The 15,398-nt window shown below is 33.8% G+C and overlaps 1 protein-coding gene across 2 annotated transcripts; it reads right to left on the reverse strand.

Annotated features, from left to right (window-relative positions):
• Positions 1–14: 14 nt before the first annotated feature.
• LOC105329157 (uncharacterized) lies at positions 15–2,635 on the reverse strand. Of its 2 annotated transcripts, none has more exons than XM_011430350.4 (3): positions 861–2,635; positions 574–655; positions 15–276 (listed from the first exon to the last, which is right to left on the reverse strand). In XM_011430350.4, exons 1-3 carry the CDS (start codon positions 1,128–1,130, stop codon positions 128–130), a joined length of 501 nt encoding a protein of 166 aa, XP_011428652.2. In that variant the 5' UTR covers positions 1,131–2,635; the 3' UTR covers positions 15–127. The 2 variants fall into 2 exon arrangements, with proteins under 2 accessions (XP_011428652.2, XP_011428645.2); XM_011430343.4 differs by having other exon boundaries at positions 27–467.
• Positions 2,636–15,398: the final 12,763 nt, after the last annotated feature.

A 15,398-nucleotide genomic window follows, 5' to 3' on the forward strand; every position in this document is an offset into this window, starting at 1 on the left:
AAAAGAACCACTGACACAATAATACAAAGATTACAAATAATTCAAATATTTATATTTCGTTTATTAAATACATAAAGAATTTCGGAAAAGTCAACATGTTTAAAAAAAATATCATGATAAGATCATTTTAATATGACAGTCTGGTGGGTGCGCGCCTCTGTCTGGTTGAGCGGCGGAGTGGTGCTGGTTGTGGCGCTGGCATGACTGGTGGAGGTGTGGGGGCTCGCATGTGTAGATCTTGGCCTCTTCTCCTCACACATAAAGTCAGAATGATCACTAAAAAGAAAGTTAATCGTTCTTAAAATCTCTCATCACAACCGCGTCGAACTCGGTTAGCGACTGCGACTCTATCTCGAGGTCCACCCGTCTCCTCTGACACCTTCTCTTAATCACACAAACGATCATCCCCGAGAAAATGAAAACCACTACACCCGTCCCTCCAAGAATAACATATATCCAAGGTGTGTCTAAATAAACAAAGGGTGGCTTTAGAAACAACTTCTATATAAGAGTAATTTAAATAATCCTTTATTTTATTTATTTAAAATTATTTATTTTTTATTCAAAACTTACTGAATGTAATAACTCCCAATTCGACGGTTCTTAGGGTAGTTGTTGTTATCATGTCTTTGACCCCACTGCTGTGCTGAGCGTTCTGAAAAAAAGAGAAAAAAAAACACATAAATTTCAATTTTTATTAACTTTTTAAATTTTTTTTAAATAACATCGATTCAATTAAAAAAATTCTTGACGATATATCTCCCTGACAAGTTTTCTTTTGAGAATTAAAATTATTGTTAATTTTTTTTTTATGACATAGATAACAAAATTAAATAAATAAATAAAAAAAATATAATTACCTGACAAGTGAGGGAGCCTATGCGGACCGTCGTCCAGGGGTTTGTTTTGATGTCCTCACAATCAGCTTGTGGGTCGTGGATGACAAGTCTGGTCAGTGCTAAATATCCCTCCATGTTAATCTCCCCCACTGCCCTCTCCAGGATGAGGAAGTTTGCCATGGGGTAGTTTCCGCTCTCAAACTCCCTCCAGTCCCGGCACTGCACTACCCCCTCTGACACCCCGCACCGCGCATCAACTTGAACCACCAGAATAACTAGAATCATGAACATCCTGTCTCTTCGAATTTGGAATTAAGATGGCGAATTTTTTCCTTCATCTCTTATATAATACATAATGACACATTCCAATTAGGGGTGGAATGGTCATTTAAATTACGAGGTCATGAATTTTTCCCCCAAAAAATAAATTCTAACAGTTGATAATTACAAGGTATTATTGTTTTTTTAGAGTAATAGCCAAAAAAAATGGATAAAAGGTACATACATAGTTTTTTAAAACTAATAAAAGACGTTCATCACCCCTAATTAATAAAATGGAACTGATCCTTGACCAGTGGAAGTGTCCATATTGGTAAAGTTGCCCCAAGGTTAAGAAAAATAATTATTTACAAAGAAAATGATTAATAAACGATTAATAAATGTAATAAATATTAAAAACAATAAATCTTAGTTGTATGGCACTTAAATTATTTGATTCCGTAGAAGTTCAAAGTCGGCAAGTTGAAGAATTCCATTCCTTTGCCCCCCCTTGTGAAAGTCGAGTCACCCAGGCGCTAGCGGCGCCTTTGATGTTACTCGAAGACTGTCCCCTCGCGTAGCGGACCAGCTGCACGGTGGGTATATTACGCAATGTGTATATACGTCTGTAAAAGGAATGAATATACACGATTCTTGTATGACACTTAAATTATTTGATTCCGTAGCAGTTCAAAGTCGGCAAGTTGAAGAATTCCATTCCTTTGCCCCCGCCTTGTGAAAGTCGAGTCACCCAGGGCTAGCGGCGCCTTTGATGTTACTCGAAGACTGTCCCCTCGCGTAGCGGACCAGCTGCACGATGGGTATTTTACGCAATGTGTATATACGTCTGTAGCAGGAATGATTATACACGATTCTTAGTTAGTACAGTCGTGAATGGAGTTTGCTGAACATTACGACTTTATTCTCGTGAAAGTATTACGTTTTATTTAAATCGTAACATTTTATATAAATTGACACTGATTTTACTGAAGAAAAGAATTATTATTAATTACGTTGTTTTAAAAAAAGATGATTTTACTGTTGGGGATTTAGTAACCCTTAAACCTCAATTGTATTCTAAAACTTAATTCTTTAATGTGAATATACAAACATCGAGAGATAAACACAGTTAAAGAAAAGATTAATTAATTGTAGGTTTTTTTCTTTGCCCCCCCCCCCCCCCTCATTGTTATAATGAAATTTAAATTGAAGCAGCGTCTGAAAGAGAGAGAGAAAAAATAATGATAAAATTTTAAAAGGGAACATCTATTACACGCTACTGTACACCAATTAACAATCATAATAATTTACCAGGTGTTGTTGTGCTCCTGCAGAGAGGACAGCCACAGGACTTCTTTAATCGCTGGAAACATGGCATACAACAAGCTATTTTCTTGCACTTGTAGCATATATATATATATATATTTAGCATACATTTTGCTCCTCACAGCAAAGTCTGCATTCAAAATACGTTATCGGAAATCTTGCATGCATGTAACCCCACCTCACCTCTCCGGATTGTTCATTCGTTCTGTTGTTCATGATTTTTGAGGGGAATCGTATAAAAGGAGGGTTCTGTACTGGTCGAGTTTTAATACAGGGCTTTTTTTTTTTTTTTTTTTTTTTTTTTTTATACAAGAAATCTGTTTAGTTTGTTATTACGCTGATTTACTCAAGTACTACACGGGTGGTCAGTTTGAGAAGGTGTAATAACATCCTTCATCTTTGATAAAACACAACAATTCCATTGTAACAAATGAAATGATAGTTTTGAGTTTATTACAAAGAGAACTTAATAGATTTATCTGTGTAAATAATGTCTGTGGGTTAATTAACGTGTTTTCTTTTTCATTCACTGACACTACATGTATCGTCTACTGAAACATCACATCAATAGAGTTAATCCACATTTACTTAAAATTTCACTTTTTTTTGATTTCCCCAATAATCCATACAGCGTCATTGTTTATAATTCCTTCTTTTTTTTTATTCCCCTAATTTCTCACTACAAACAATGATTTTTTTATTTTTAATGATGAAATTTGGTTTGGAGGAAAATGAAATTAAAAAAAAAAAAAAAAAACACACATAATTTATTTGAATTTTTCTTAATCAATACATATCATTTATAAAATCAGACACCAAGCGATCATTAGCATGCGTATTTAAATCATAAAAGTCATGTACAATGTTATTCATGGAACGTCCTTTAATTCTTTGTAAGATGAAATAGATACAATAGTGTCCGCACAAGGAGGAAGTCACAGACTGGATTCTGGAATCGATATATTTATATCTTGGTCCATTGAATATTAGAATACTTTGAAATCTCCTATGATAATGTTCCGGGGGATTTCCGAGGGAATCAAAGAACTCCATAGATCCTTTTGAGGGAAAATGAAAAACGACCCAATGTAAACCTTTCCCCCCGCATTCGTCTGTATTCACGATCCAAAATTGGTGCTTTTTTGCAACAGCAGGTAGGTCGTCGCTGCATACGACTTGAACGTCGTATGATGATAAATAATGTTTCAATTCGTAATTGTTCATTTGAATATAATGCTCCTAGACTGATCAATGTGGAGAACCTGTGGGAATTTTCCGTATAATATTAAAGTCACACTCTCGGGAAGGGGTAAAGCGAATTTTAATTCTAAGCGACAATGACCTTTCCGCTTCGTATTAAAGTCGATGTAGGGATTAATATTCAAGACATATAATGCATTTCCAATGGGATATTCCCCTCGCTCTACACTAACGTGCTCTCTTCCTTGAAGAAGGGTTTGATAGGCTTCCAAGTACGCGCCTGAGTTGTAATTCGGTTGTATAGGTTTAGAGGGTAGTGATTGCCCGTCAACGTAGAAAGCTACAAAGTTACAATTAAAATGTTGAAAGTTATAAGGAGATTTCTTATAGTCTCAGCAGCATATACCGTGATATAGAGGTGGAGGTATAGGTGATGACGTAATTATTAGGGTCACCTAGAGGGTATTTTTAGAAAAGGTAGCAATATAGAGGTCGTGTTCTCATTGGTGGACTGGATATAGAGGTGATGACGTAGTTACTATTGAGGCCCTATAGAGGGGGACTTTTTAGAGCAGTAAATTTATAGAGGTCGTGTTCTCATTGGTTGTTTTTAGAAAGGGAGGTTGAATATACAGATTTAGTGAGCATGTGTAAAAAAAGTAGGAGGTTTTAGGTTATGACGAAACCATAAGATGATTCTATGGTTTGAGAGCATGCGCTGTAGTATCGATAACGTAAAATAGATGATATTAAGCAATACGTGAATTTTATTTAGAAAAAATAGATCGATTTGGATGACCTATTTTGAGCAAACAGTGAAAATAAGGTGTACTTACCTGTGCACAGAGAGAGATATTTTAATAAAAAAAATTACATGAAAAAATGAGGTGATGTAGCATGCGCACTTGAACATTAAAAAAGGGTGTATATTAAAAAAATTTAGGGTATATTTTAAAGAGTAGTTACAATTTTTTATCATTTTTTAAAATGCCCTTAACACCAAACGATTCAACTCCTTCGGCTGCGGTAAGCGGGCTGGATACTGCTTTACCAATCCCTGAGCATGAAGACTGGGATTGGGAAATAGCAATGGATCCCTATCCTTCTGGGAGGTTAAGAGACATTGATGGTAGACTAGTGTATGTTTGATTATAAGTACGAACAGTACTTACAAAATCTACAAGACCAAAAAGAAGAAAAAGAAGAAAAAGAAGAAGAAAAAGAAGAAGTAGCAGAAGAAGAAGAAGAAGTAGAAGAGAAAGAAGAAGTAAAGGAGAAGAAGGAAGAAGAAGAAGAAGACAAGAGAAAAGAACAGTAGCTTCTTTAAAACTCAAATATTTCAACGGTCGTTTTAACGGCCACCAAATTTTTCGAAAAGATGTCTCTAATACAATGAAACGTGTGCATTAGAGGAAAAGTATTATTCGAGTACAGTAGGTGAAAAGGTTTTTTTTCCCACCGAATGTACTGTATAATGAAAGATTTTTTCTTGACAACCTACAGTTAATTTTTTCATATGCTTAATCAGTTAAGTTTGTGATAAATAACTGTAGGAAGCAAGAAAATTGAAAAAAAAATAACGGAAATTATATGCTTTTTAAGAAGAAAACAAATTAAAATTATGTTCAATATTTTTTATATAACATTTTTTTTTTTAAAAAACATAATTTTTATAAGAATAGGTTTTATATATAGAACATAATTGCTATCATTTGTTATAATGTCTAAAAAAAATAAGTGAATGGTATTGCATAAACGTGATGAAATAATAATGCCCTTATACGTATTTTTTACAAAGAATATTTTTAGAAATGATAAATACAGACATATATATATATAAGGCAAAATTCTTTTTTGAGATATAGGTATTTTTCATTTCACATCTAGACATCAGTGGAAAAGGTAAGTTTTTAAATCATGATAAATTACTTAATGATGAGAAAAGAGAGGTAACTCTACAAACTATACAAGCACTGCGAAAATTTCCCGTTAATCCATTAAATACATGATATCCTCAAGTTCTTGTTCAATGTTATCAACTCTCGATTGTAAGTCTGTTAAACGTCTTTCAATTTCTTCTTTCTCTTCTTTTAACTCTTCTTGTCTATGAATCATCCTCTCCAATATAACACCGTCAATGTCAATTTCCATTTGTTCTGCCGTTTGCTCTTCTTCTTCTTCTTCTTCTTCTTCTTTTTCTTCTTCTTCTTCTGTTTCTTGATGTTGTGTTTCTTTATTTCTGAATTGCTGTAGACCTTCACAAGAAGTACCTACTTCTTTGGTTGATTTTAAGGGGAGATTGGAGTTACTGTAATTATATAAAAAGAGGAGGGTCAATGTTACATAAGTTTATATTTTGTGCTTAAAATAAGTGAAAATTAAACAAAGAAAAACAATCGGTAGAAAAAAAATTGTTTTATATAAAAAGTTTTTTTAAATATTTTTTTCTATATTAAATTATCCTTTTTTTCATTTGCTTTAAATAAAACGCATACCTGACTGTGAAATGCATGGTATTTTCTGTAAACTGTATGGTAATGCTGTTATTAGCTGTCAAGTCATTTCTAAAAAAAAATGAAGAAATGAATATTAAAAATTTAAAAGGATAAATAAAGACAAAAATAAATAAAATAAAATCTGCATAGATGTAAAAAAAAAACTACTTACATAATAATTACTTCCATTTTTTTTTGGAGGGTGAATTGAATTGTTCAGATCTGGTCAGAAAAAAATGAACTTGTCCTATTGGGTTTAGGATTGCAAGGTGATTTTCTTAAAATTTAATTTGATTTTTATAAAAAAGAGATGCATTTTCCCTCCAATTTTTTGTACTGTTTAAGTTTTTTCTGATTGGATATTGGTTTGATTTTGTTATATATTGTGAATGTTGAATTTCCCTCCAAAAACTATTTTACTCCTACTCATTGGATACAAAAAACAAATTCTTTGCAATTAGTACAGCGTAAGATTTTCTGATTGGATATTAGCGCTGTCTTGTTATACATTGTAAATGTTAAATTTCCCTCCAAAAACTATTTTACTTTTTCTGATTGGATGCAGAAAATGAGTTCTTTGCAGCTGGTACAGTGTATTGAAACAGGTTAATGATATGTATATTATCCTACGGGTGTAGATAAAATTGATACCGTAACCCTTTCAAAGTTTGATAAGATTGTACTTATAATGATGTGTAACGTGACGAGAAAGAATTTTTTTTGTTAAGATGACATCGATTTCAAAAATTGAAAGAGAAGCGCATAGTTTTCAAAAATTGAATACAATACTTGATACATTGGTAATGGGTTTTGTAACATTAGTTTAAATTTTTTTGCGTATATTTAAGAAAATGCTGAATAAGTGAAATACTTTTTAAATAGGATGACATTATTGAATGAGAAGTGCAAATCACCCCTCACCCCCCCCCCCCTTTTTTTGCAATTAATTGTAAGAATGAATCAACCCATGGATGTGATATGCTTTGACGCTGGTATAAGGGCACAAAGCTGCTGACTTTGTATTTTTTCACTTCTTTTGGAAAGGTTTGACCTAATAAAAGTAATTGCATTTACAATAAAATCAGCTCGATTAGAAACTTTTTTGACCTAATGGGTCAAGTTAATTTCTACTTTTATTCAATATTTTTGTATTAGTGATTTCGGTTGACAAATAATTGTGCTAGTTCAATTTATTTTAACACAGATTTACTACACTTCACTTAATACAATGAACTGTTGCTAAAAAAAGGGCACATTTTATGTCATCATGTATAGGTCAGCACTCTTCAAGTTTTGAAACTTTGGGGGTTCTTCAATTATAGGATCAATTACTACACCCGATTCTCCATTATCGTTTTTGACCCTCTAATGTTATGAGGGTCACAATTAAACTATATAAGTAAAGGTAAAAATTTTATCAGTACCGCACTTTGACTTCATTTCACACCGAGTATCTTTTATTACATGTTGAATTGTAAAAATGCAATTTGCTGTTTTTCTCCTGTTCGGAATTGTTGGACTGTCGGTCCAACAATGTAATAATGTGAACCGTTGTTGTCGGGAAACCGCTCGCTGGTTTGATTGCGCCGTGAAGAGGAATCCATGTTCCTGTATTTCTCTGTGCGGGGTGGCAGACAACAAGATTGTGGACATTGGCCGCGCTACCCACAGAATATTTGCTTCAGAGAAAATAATTGTCCATCAGCAGAGCTCCACAGTCTTTACAAGGATGCCATGTCAAGGTATGTTTTTGACAATATTTATTCAAAGATATCATATTTTTTATGTAAAAAAAATATTTACAAAAAAAAGGGGGGGGGGGTGAGGATTATGAATTTGTAACTGTTTACAAATTTAAATAAAAATCTGAAATAAAAGAAATGTTAAAATTAAGTATAAAATAAATAAAAGCCTATGCTATTTTATAAGTAAAAAAAAATAATTATGGGGTGAGAAGACTATTTCGGAAAAATGTCGGATTTTACGTCATCACTCTTCAACTATTGAACTTTATTGAGCGCGCATTCTTCGAAGCAAAATGGTAGGTAGATGACATGTGGATTGTCATCCCGACACTTAGAATTTTATATTTTAATATTGGGGGCTTGATGGAATGAAAATACTTGTTAGATTGTGAAAGGTGTTTAATGTACTTAACTCACGACCCATTTATTTTCCCATTAAAAGATCGGATTGCAGACGACGGTTACCTGTCAAATTGTCATACCCCGCGATTTAATTTACGGAACACGAGGTCACATTTTTTTTAGTTGATGCATTGCATCATTGAAGGGTGGGGAAAAGGAATAAACTGAAGAAAGTTAACAGATAAAGAAGAGAATACCTTGTGTTTTGTCATAAAAAATACCTACATATTTTTTCTCAACTCGATTTACCATTCGAATTTCATCATCGATTTTTTTGGTAACATGATTACGCACGTGGGGGCCAAATTTCGATAAAAAACATTCACACCATGATTTTCACACACTATGTCAGAATATTTAGATTTTTTATGATTAAAAAAACAATTTCACTTAAAAGAGCAAAAATATTAAAGCAATGCATATTTAATATGTATATATTTTTTTTGTTTTGAAGAACCGTCCAATAGCAATCGTGAGACCGATGAGACGACAACCAGTAAGACCAGCGCCACCGGAGGGGATGATCGTAATTCATCTCCCTCCGAGGACCCCGTCCCCTCCGGTGAGCCTGTCTCCACCGCCCTCCCCATTCAGAATGCCAGTGAGCCCTCAGAGAGGAGCGAGGCCCCAGCCACCAGCGAGGCCCCAGCCACCAGCGAGGCCTCAGCGACGAGCGTGGCGGCCACCGGGGGCCGCCACTTCCACACCGGCCTCCAGAGGACCCCCACACCCAGTAGTGGTACGCCCACCACCACCACCCCAGGGAGTTCCAGCCCACAGGAGGAGGCCGGTGTGGAGACCACCGGGGGCCGCCACCGCTACCCAGGCCGGGAGGAGGAGGCCACGACACCAGTAGAGGAGGGGGCGAGGTCTACAGGTAGAATAGGTAATTCTACCCACCCCCCCCTCTACTGGTTCAACACCACCTGATGTTTCGCCTAGTTCTACCACACTCATATTAGGTAATTTGCAATCAAATACTTATCATATGAATTTAAATTACCTTTACTTTTTATTTTTACTTGTGTTGTTTCTTCCAATAAGTATTTATAGATTTATCATTTATTCTCAAAAAAAGCAGTTTGATACTAGACAAAAAGCCATAAATATGGCTGGTATTTATAAAGAAACCTGTATTTTAAACTCTTATGAATCAAACAATATTGACATGGATGAATATTTTTCTGATTCATCTTTTAGTAATGATTATGCATCTATTGCATCTATTGTATCAGTATCAGAAAATGAATTATATCTGGAACCAATTACCAAGACTATAATAACCAAACTTTAATTTTTTTTTCAGTCACATCCATTTCCATTTCCATCTGCCTTATCATCACCATCATATTTATTGTCATTAGAAGAAAACGCCACACTACCATCCATAGATTACCTTCACCAATACCATTTATCCAGGAATCCCCTATCTATACTCCACCTTCACCACCTTTAAGTATTGACATGTCAACGCCATTACATACACCCTCATTGTTTTCAACCAGTACATCAAGTTCAGAGATATCATTATTTGATGTTTCAACGGTTCCTGCAGCAGCTTCTTCTAAACCATATTATGAAGAACACTGTGAAATGTCAACATTTGGTAATATAAATAGAAGGGTAACGAGATCAATGGTACAAAAGAAAAAAGATTAAATCATTTTTTATAACTCAGTTTTTTTTTGGGAAGGGGGTGATTTTTGGAAAAATTTTTAATAGACTTATTTTTTTTCTGGGGATGGTAGGGGTATTTTTTAGGAAATTTTGTTTACAGACTCAAATTTTTTTATTTTTGGAAATTTTGGGGTAATTTTTTATCTAAAAGTAAAGATAAGCTACTGCAGGAACTGTCGAAACATCAAAATACAGAATGTTAACATTTATTCTATGAAGTATTTAAAAAGATTTGATAGTTTTGCTACATTATTTGAATTATTTTGTTAACTTAACAATAAGTATACATTGAATTATTTTTTTTGTAAGCTTTACAATAAGTATATATGTATGGCTGAGTTTAACAATAAGTATACATTTGAATTATTTTGTAAACTTAACAATGAGTAGATTTGTATGGTTGTGTTATGTAATTACACGCCACTTTTTGTTTTACTAAAATTTAAAAAATGTATATACTTATACATGGTGATGTATTTTTTTAAAATAAAATTAAGGATGTGACTAATTTGTAAAAACTAGGCGAAACATCAGGTGTCATTATGTTAAATTGATTTTTTTTATGTTTTTTTAATTTTGTTTTACAAATTTTTACATGTGCACATTGATGTGCCAAATTGTTTTTTAATTTTTACTTTAAAAATATGATATTATACTACAGTAGGTGCCATTTCTTAATTCTAGTCTTTTTTTTTATCAAAACTTATAAAACTATTTTTCAAAATATTTGGTGTAATTTTATATTATGTAATTAATTTCTTAAGATACCATTTTTTGCTGTTTATTGTAGTATAATATCATGTGTATATTTTATATTGTAGTTATACGATGCATGGTCATCCATTTAATAAATTCCGTAAAAAAAACTATCTTTTTTTTCTGTTGTTCTATGGAGAAGGGAAAGATAATTTGAAAAGCCAGGTTGTAGAGTTATCGTTCTTTTTGCAGTGATAAAAAAGGGGAAAAAACAACAGACAATGATGACTTTAAGAAAAAAGAAATAAATATTTGAAAAGCAAAAAAAAAAGAATCAGAATATGTTCATCTTTTTTTTTATATAGATGTCAGATTTCCTATGCAAGTACTGCGGCTTGATATTTAAGAATCACCTTGAAGGTCAAATGCATGAAGATGGACATAACCGCCCAATGCTATCGAATAATGATAATGATGACCCAGTAATGATATATAATTGTTACCAGTAACTAATCTTAATTACATAATCATACATTTTTACTCAGTTTTAGAATATTAATAGTAAAAATCAACGATTTCATCTTACTATGAATTACGGAAATATCACATCCTTAAACGTTTTCAATTTTAATATTATAATTGAATTATTGTTTCCGGATTAATCAAGAAAGTAGAAGTAAGTAGTAAAATTATAAAAAAAGACCATTACACTATTGAGATTAAATTGCATGTTCATTTTATGAGTACACATGAATATTTTTAAACTAGATGAACACCTTCTTCTTATGCGGATACTGTGGATTATTGTTTGACGATGACAACGAAGGTCAAAGACACGAGAGTGAACACGAGCTTCATCATGACGGTGAAAAGGGGGCAACATTCCATTCAAAAACAGTTATTATTTTTTTACTTGCTTTTTTTTATTGATAACCTGCAACACTGAAGAAAAATGGAATATTATTACATTGCATATTTCAAAGCAAATACACTCACCCTTGTTTATAAATGAGTCACACTATAAAAAGAATTGCAGGTGGGTTTATCAAGTAATTGGGCACAAATTAGCCATGCATTGAAGAGATTTCAGTGCATGTTTTTTTCTCTTATAGTTAACAAGGTACACATTCCATGCAATATACCTCAAAATGTGTAGTACATTGACTTTTAAAAAATAATTGATACAACTACTTTTTTTTGTTGACCAAGTTTTATATGTTTGAAGATAGAACATTTTTTAAATCCAAAATTCCTGTAGGTGTTGGCACGATAAAAGATTCCCTCATTGACAAAATATTCATTACAAAGGCACTGGTCTAAATTCCAGACTGTAAACTTAAAACAAATCAAAAACAGTAATATAATGAATTTATTTTTCTGAACTTCTACATTTTTGCATGAAAATAAGAAATTTTTTTAAGTCTCTACTGTTTAAGTTTGTGTGATGCATGGTGAACTCACCCTATATTCTTTGTAATACAGATTAATACATTACGCATAAAGGCAAGAACAATTTCACAAAAAAAACATTTTATTATAAAAATTTTAAACCGTGTTTTGTAGGATCAAGAACATCATTGCCACCACTGTGATAAAGTAATGAGCAATGAACAGGACCTGATGTTTCACGAATTAGCTCATGATTTGGATCAAATGGAATACAGCGGTGAAGGTCCATGGTCCCCATTGATTCCCAATTCAACATGTGAACCTATGGAAGAGGACCATGTCGCAGATCAAGAAATGGCTCCTGAATCCATGGAATCCGATGAAGCATCAACCTCTACTAGAACCAACTCATCTCAAATTGGTTTTGGCGGTGTGAAAAAAATACCATATACCATTCAAAAAGTAGGAGAACGAACTATAATGAAAAATAATGCTATCGATGTAAACTACAATATTCGGTTTAATGCAGAAAACCCTGAACAAGGAATGAGGCTGACTGATCTGCTTCGTGAATTAGAAGATATGTTTGACAACATTCTCAATGAAACAGCTCGAGGACTTGACCCTTTTTTGGATCTTGGACGAGTCATCATTCATCACATGGGATTGTACAATTCTGTGTATGTACCACTAAGGCCCTTGAAAGATCTTACTGGAAAAAGTGTGATGGAGAACTTACAAAATGTCTTAAACAGCCATGAAAATCTTTCTCTAGATAAAAGTTTTTATTTAAATGTGGGGCTTATTAAAGTTCCAAAGGGCGGTATAGCAGGCAAAAATATTAACAAAGTTGGTGACGGCAATGATTCTCTCAGAATCAAAAGATCATGTATCAAAATTCAAAACACAGATGAATTATGCCTTGCTCGAAGCATTTGCATGGGGTTTTTCAAATTACATCAAATTCCAACATCTGAATGGCAGAAATTAGCACACCAAAGTGACAAAGGAACAATAGAAGAAAAAGTAATGGAATTGCGGAAATGTCCTATTTGGTTCTACAAAGAATTAATGAAGCACAACAAAACAAATAATGAACGTCAAAAAAAATTAGCCATTTTGTTATGCCAGAAAGCCAATGTAAGCAGTGAGAGACGTCTGTCCATTCAAGACATTTATGCTTTTGAGAACGTATTGAATGTTGATATTCTAGTTGTCAGTGCCACTATTGGTAACAAATTCATACGAACTGTTCCAAAAGATGTAAGTGAAGATGAGCAAGGGTTAGAAATTCCGAAAAAAGATCGTATTTTTTTATATCATTCTGAGCAAAATGGAAATGCACATTTTGATACTATTGTTAATGTCTGTGGGTTCTTTATTCAATCCAAATTTTGCCATGAATGTTTGAAACCCTATCAAAAACTGCATCAGTGTCAATCAAACTGCATTGTGTGTAAAAGAAAAAAATCTTGTTTTGTAAAACACGAATTAAGTTGTCGAAATTGCCACATGGTTTGTAGATCTCTGGATTGTTTTAATTCTCATAAGATAAAAAGTGGGAAGTCAAAATCATCTCAGTGTGATCGATGGTGGAAATGTGTGGTTTGTAAAAAAACTTTAGATAGATGCAAAAGAAAACCAGAGGATCATATTTGCGGAGAATGGCAGTGTGAAGCATGTAAACGATTTGTAACAGGGCCTCATTTGTGCTACATTAGGTCCAGAGAATGTAAAGAGAAAAAACCCAGATATATCTTTTTTGACTTTGAATGTATACAAGAAGATCTTTTGCATTGTAAAGATGGATACTCAATGAAAAGAAATGATGAATGTGTTCAATGCAGTAACAGCCCCGAACCCTGCATGGAATGCTGTAAATGTGTAAACTGTCATCAGTCTTGGTGTGGAAAATCTCAGCACAAACCCAACTTGGTAGTGGCTCAAACAGTGTGTGAGGAATGCTTCGGTCAAGAACTCACGCCAAATTCTAAATGCGATAACTGTGGAACTAGGTGCAAAAAATGTAATAAGAAAAACAAACAGACTTTTATTAACCCACCATGTAAAAATACATGCGGATTTCGAGAAATAGTATTTCGAGGAGATCAAACTGCAAATGCCTTTGGTTTGTGGTTGTTCACTGAAACTCACAAAGACTTTACAGCTATTGCTCACAACATGAAGGGCTATGATGGATATTTTTTACTAGAGTATCTATTAGTCAATTCCATCATTCCAAAAATTATCTATGCTGGATCAAAAATCATGTACTTACATGTTCAAAGAGGGCTTAATATAAAAATATTAGATTCCCTCAATTTTCTTCCCATGAGATTGGCTGAACTACCCAAGGCATTCGGTTTACGAGAGCTAAAGAAAGGGTACTTCCCTCATTTCTTTAACACTAAAGAAAATGCCTACTATGTTGGATCCTACCCTGCAGCTCATTTTTACGGAAGTGACATGATGAATGCTAAAGAACGCAAAGACTTTCTAATCTGGCATCAGGAAAAACTGGAGAAAAACATGATCTTTGACTTTGATCGAGAAATTTTAGATTACTGCCGTAGTGATGTGGACATACTCAGACAAGCTTGTTTGAAATTCAGAGAAATTCTTATGAAAATCACAGGAAAAGAAGAAGTGGTATTTGAGGATGAAATGCCAGAGAAAAAATTAATGGGAGGCGTGGATCCTTTTCAATGCACGACCATTGCTGGGGTTTGCATGGAAGTGTTTAAAAGCAAATTTCTTCAAGAAGAATGGCGTGTCAAAGTTAGAGGCAATGATGGAATAAGTGATTGGCTACAGGCCCGCCGACTGCAAGGGGACTTTTCCATTTTATTCAAGGAACATTGGGTTACGGGTGAAGAGTTACAGAATCAAGAATACGTAATAGAAGAATCTGAATTTGTTAGTTCACCTATTTCACAAATCCCTTCCACGGGTTATGCCCCTTTTCTCGGACAATATAGTTGCGTATCGATACAGTGGCTCTCATGGATACAAGAAGATCATTTCAAAAAGACAGGGCACCGCCTCTACATACAGCATGCCTTAAATGAGGGTGAATTTCGACTGCCGGGTACCAATTACTTATTAGATGGATACTGTCCTGAAACCAACACTGCATACGAATTTCACGGGTGTTACTGGCACGGATGTCCCATATGTTTTCCTACTCAGCGTCAGCAACTTAAACATATAAGAACCAAACACTCCATGAACGAGTTACTGACCATGACCTTAAAAAAGAGAGACTACATTCAGTCTCTGGGTATGAAATATGTCTACATTTGGGAGCATGATTTTGAAAACTTACTGAAGCAGAACCAAGACGCATCTGATTATGTTCATTCCCTAAACCT

The sequence above is a fragment of the Magallana gigas genome, chromosome 1 (assembly GCF_963853765.1).
Source record: "Magallana gigas chromosome 1, xbMagGiga1.1, whole genome shotgun sequence".
In the NCBI taxonomy this organism is placed as follows: domain Eukaryota; kingdom Metazoa; phylum Mollusca; class Bivalvia; order Ostreida; family Ostreidae; genus Magallana; species Magallana gigas.